Raw genomic sequence first — 5,088 nt, forward strand, 5'->3', positions numbered from 1 at the left:
CAGGTATTAACTTTCTGACACAAAAGAATACTTTCTTCTGGCGATCGAGTTCTGTACAAAACATTAAGTACCTAATTTCTATAAGACAATTTGAGCGATGTATAAAGTTATTTAATAGTTATTTGTTTTACAAGAGAACCAAGTAGTTGTTTAACTACTCGTGCTAATATTGATATATGAGCAAGCGAAAGATTCCAAGGTTAAGAAAACATTGATCCCGAGTGAAACAAAAATTTTCATCACACCAACGCGAGGAAAATACTAACTATAAAACATTAGGAATTGAACTCAAATGGATGTTATTAAATAATGATCATTCAAAATTATAACCTAAAAGTCATCTCCATCAGCCAACAAAAGAAAACAACCCAAAATTGGCATCTAATTGCTTTACCACACTTGTGGATGAAATACCACTTTCCTATTCGTTTTTGACGAATAAAGAGAGCTTTTACGAGCTGCTGTAGTGAAATTTTATTTACACCCGTTATTTGTTTCAAAAGTGTTTTACTTTTACTCGTCTGAGCACAACGCTATCGCCGGCAAAGTAATCAGCGAGCCGAGAAACAAAACTCAAACGACTTTCCTCGGTTTCTTTAAACTTTGCGGGCCGCTGCACTCGAGAAAAACTTGAATACCTGGAGCTTCTACTTTGCGGAGTAAAAAATAATAATGTATGCTAAATGATTCTTGTGTAAATCGCCATAAGTAAATAGGCGCGTGATTGATTTTATGCCGATATACAATAAAAGTATTTGTTTATCTCTGACGTTTGACGACCGGTCTGGCCTCGTGGGTAGTGACCCTGTCTATGAAGCCGATGGTCCCGGGTTCAAATCCTGGTAAGGGCATTTATTCGTGTGAATAGCATGGATATTTGTTCCTGAGTCATGGGTGTTTTCTATGTATTTAAGTATTTATCAATATTTATATATCGTCCTATTACTGCAAATACCTATTAAGTGACTTTATGACGAAAGTGGTTTTTTTAGACCTTTAGAATTAACTTTTCAAGCTTTACAATCTGGTAAAACCCATTTTTTGATACGACCCTTCGTTCCAAAAGTAACTCACCGCGTAAGGCAACATATTGATGATTTGGTAGCATTATGTACTGGAAGAAATTGAAATGTGTATAATAACACAATGATTCATGTGTTCACCTCCAAGTAAAATCTGTTACCATGTTTTACCGTGTTTTTGCATACTCATTTTATGAAATTATAACCGTTGTATATTCTAACAGTAGCTTCTATGTACACATATTTGGTATTTGCGTAAATGATTATTCAGCAAATTATTTATTTTATGCCAAGCTAAATATACTAAACATCCTTGTATGTTTTTGTCTGAAGATCTACGTATTCATCAAACTGCAATATCTTTCTGCTAAAAAACTGTACAGTGACTTAGTAGGTTTTGCATGTAACTTTATTCCAATGTTAACATGTAGTTGTACAGGCAGAGCCAACTAAGTGCGCTTACTAGCTTCGCACCGTAGCTAACTTCACTCATTTGCGACTCACGCGCCGATGTAACGTTTGATGCTCTTATAATAAATAAAATAATTTGTTTAGAACTCTAAGTTAATGACACTGTGTGATAAAAATGAGTGCCAGGAGTAGAAGACTCGTTAGAATGGTCACGGAAGACAAGGATGCAAACCGTAAGTAATATTATTTGGCCCAAATTTAAATTTGAGGTTCGTATGATTGTATTGTATTTTATTTATGGTTTGTGAATGAATATTTTAACTCTTTTATATATATACTATAGATTTTAATAAAGAATAGACTTGGATATTTCTGCAAAGAGGATATACCTCGGATGTAGGCAGAAAAAAATATCCAAGGCGCCCGCTGCGTGCCGTGCCGACCGGTTGACAATGTAAGTAGGTAGGTGCCTACTTCTGTGTTTATCTGCAAAGCCCGAGTGTCTTTACCTAATATTTATATACTCATTTATTTATTTAATTGGCCGTATCTGACTAGTTTAATTTACGGTATTTCTTGAGTATTTGGGCAAGCCGTACATATTTATGAATATAAATTCTGTCTCTCACTTATCAGTTTCTCAGAACTTATGTGTTGAAAGAAACTTCGTGAGAAAATGTGAATATATTCTACGACAACATTCAAAATAAATAGTTTTATTGACAGTAGCGTTAGCGTATCTCCGTTTTGACTCGGGCATTTTTGCTTGCTGCGGATGCTGAACATACGTTCTCCTCTATAGGTCGCAATTCTTAACCGATTCTCGTAAAATTTAGTGGCCAGATTTTATGATTCAATAGAATTTTTGGTCGATCCAGTTTCTGGAAATTTTTCTAAATGCGGAATTTGGCATAAAGGACTTGAGCGCCAATAACGTGTATGACCCTTATGACTATTGTGAGTTCACTGTGATAATTTTATATTTTCTAAGCTTAACGCGAAGTCTACAGCGCACAGAGCCACTAGTACATTTATAATAATAAATTGTCAGGGTATTTTTTTTGCAGATGAACACGAGCAGGAGTATGAACAACGCCAGGCTTCAGATCTCGGCGAGTCACAAGAACATATCGATGATCAGAGCAGCAGATTTAATGATAATATTTTTCTTGATGATCGCACGTCAGAGTCGGAGCAAGAGCTTCCACGGACTAAGATAACATTGCCTGCAAGGCGAATCTCGGAAACTACATCAGAGTCAGAGTCGTCGTTATTCGGCAGCGACTTTTCTGATAACGATCCTACCTACTATCCAGACGACGAGGACCAGCAGCAGGCTCCTGGCAACCACGGCGATGATGATGGTGATTTAATTACATTGCAGGACTTATTAGGCGCCACTGCTAATGATAGCATTTATTCTTTTACTATATCACCACAGCCTGGCATCTGTCACCAATATGAAGACATAAATAACGACACAGCCTCTGAGATTGCTACTCTAATATTATCAAATGTGTTAGAGTTGGTTTGGGCTGAAGTGAAAACATTAAGCCGTTGGCGAGCTGCTGATCCGAGCAATTGGAAAAAAAATGTCGCAAAAAAAAGACGTGCGGAAGGGTTGTCGTATACAACTAATAACCACATAAGAGCCCCAAAAGTCCCTAAGACAGTTTAATGTACAAAATGCTTATTCAAATGTACAGATACATTTACCGAACAAAATTGAGCGAAAATATGTAGAATCTACTGGCATTTGGACTTTGTAAACAAAAAAAACTTTATACTGTCTCGTGTTACAGTCCAGCCACTAAAGAAAGTCCTGGTAGAGAGAAAACGTCCAGCTAGACCTTACACTACAAAGTGTTTTTTTTTATTTAGGCGCAGAAGAGCGACAAGTTTGCCAGAAATTCTTTTGCTCTACTTTAGGCATCTCACAGGCAACTCTCGGTGACGCGTTTAAAAACCGAAATGAACTTGGATTTTACTCCAGTGCTGATGGACGAGGACGTCATATTCCGCCAAATAAGACTTCCCCAGAAAAAGTGCAAGAAGTAGTTGACCACATTTCTTCCTTTCCTACAATGGAGGGACATTATATTCGTAAAAAATCTAAAAGTAAATTAGATGTATTCTGTATGACGGATTGGAAAAACATTTTTAAGAATGATAGATCGAAAGGAGTGTACAAAGTTGACAAAAAAATGGTAAAAAAGGATCCCTATCATGTTAAAGAATTTAAATACAACGTGTTTTACGACCTAAAACGTCTAGCTGAAGCTATATTAAAAAATAAAAGCAAGGACTGCAATGGGAATAAAGTCTTCTGGCTAAAGATAAAAAAAATGAAATACGTAAAAGGCGACTCAAAAATATACTTCAACTACCACACGTCTGAAGATTATATGAACTTTGATACCAGGGCTGGGGTATCATTTCGCAAGACGGCGGCTCCCCAATCTGGCTCTCGGTACAAGACAAGGAACCGACGCAACAAGTCGAACCCCAATTCTGTGGAACCACCTCCGACTCCTGAAGCATTCCTTAGTCAGGATTTAGAAAAAAATGTACGATAAACCCTTGGCGATCTCTGTAGCAAAGAAAAAGGATTTACTCAGTTTTTGCGATAAAGGCGTCATTCCTGAAGAATATCATGGTTGGTTTCGCTCGCTTAACTGTGACAATGATGTTATTGACCGAGTTCCGGATGTTGCAGCATCAGAATCCAGCAGTGATGAAAACGATTGTTAACTTTTTTGTAGCATATTTGATAAATAAATAACCATGATACATTGATGAAATTTCACTTTATTCATTTCAAATACCAACAAATGATTACTACGTGCTAACAACTACTTTCTTTAGTGAAAACACTGTAATCAGTAAAATTATGGAGCCTTCAATAAGAAATTCCAATATTGTTTACAGGTAAAACCACATATACTTTGGTCGATTTTCAGTTAAATCGAAAAAACACGAAAACCTATAGGTATTTACTATTATCTTGCGGCTAGTAGATACATTCTATGTAAAGTAAAGCTGAATTAAATAGATATACAGGCATAAATGCTTTGCTGGGGGATATATAACAAAGTATATTTATACAGGCAAAACCTATTAAGTGCGCGACTATTTCATTTTAATCTTATTTTTACGTCAATTAGAAACAACCTGGCTTTTTTGCATGATTAGGTAGTAAACTAGATAAAATTATGCTTAGGAATTTATAAATACAGTGTATATTTGTTCATATTTTTACATAGAAAAGAACATCTAAACATTCAAATATCATTATCTGAACACACGATTTTTGCACTTAATAGGTATTTGCAGTAATAGGACGATATTATATATATCGTTGTCTAAGTACCCTCAACACAAGCCTTATTGAGCTTACTGTGGGACTTAGTCAATTTGTGTAATAATGTCCTATAATATTTATTTATTATTTATTTTGGACTACATAACTTAAATTAAATATGCATGCATGATAGCAGAAATATGAGACCGCGAATTATTTTAAATAAAATACTGGGTGTGGCATGGTGTGGCCTGTAACAGGAGCAAATAAATATACTGTAGACTGTACTTCTCAAACTGACCAACATTTGTTCAGCGACTTTTAAAAATAACGTTTGTTTTGATTTTTATCACA

At 35.7% G+C, this 5,088-nt stretch overlaps 1 protein-coding gene across 1 annotated transcript; it reads left to right on the forward strand.

Moving 5' to 3' along the window:
- Nucleotides 1-1,527: 1,527 nt before the first annotated feature.
- LOC133520140 (uncharacterized) lies at nucleotides 1,528-3,507 on the forward strand. Its single transcript, XM_061854481.1, has 2 exons — nucleotides 1,528-1,666; nucleotides 2,501-3,507. The coding sequence occupies exons 1-2, from the start codon at nucleotides 1,609-1,611 to the stop codon at nucleotides 3,109-3,111; spliced, it is 669 nt and encodes a 222-aa protein (XP_061710465.1). The 5' UTR covers nucleotides 1,528-1,608; the 3' UTR covers nucleotides 3,112-3,507.
- The last annotated feature ends 1,581 nt before the right edge of the window (nucleotides 3,508-5,088 follow it).

This window comes from Cydia pomonella, chromosome 7, assembly GCF_033807575.1.
Source record: "Cydia pomonella isolate Wapato2018A chromosome 7, ilCydPomo1, whole genome shotgun sequence".
NCBI classification, from domain to species: domain Eukaryota; kingdom Metazoa; phylum Arthropoda; class Insecta; order Lepidoptera; family Tortricidae; genus Cydia; species Cydia pomonella.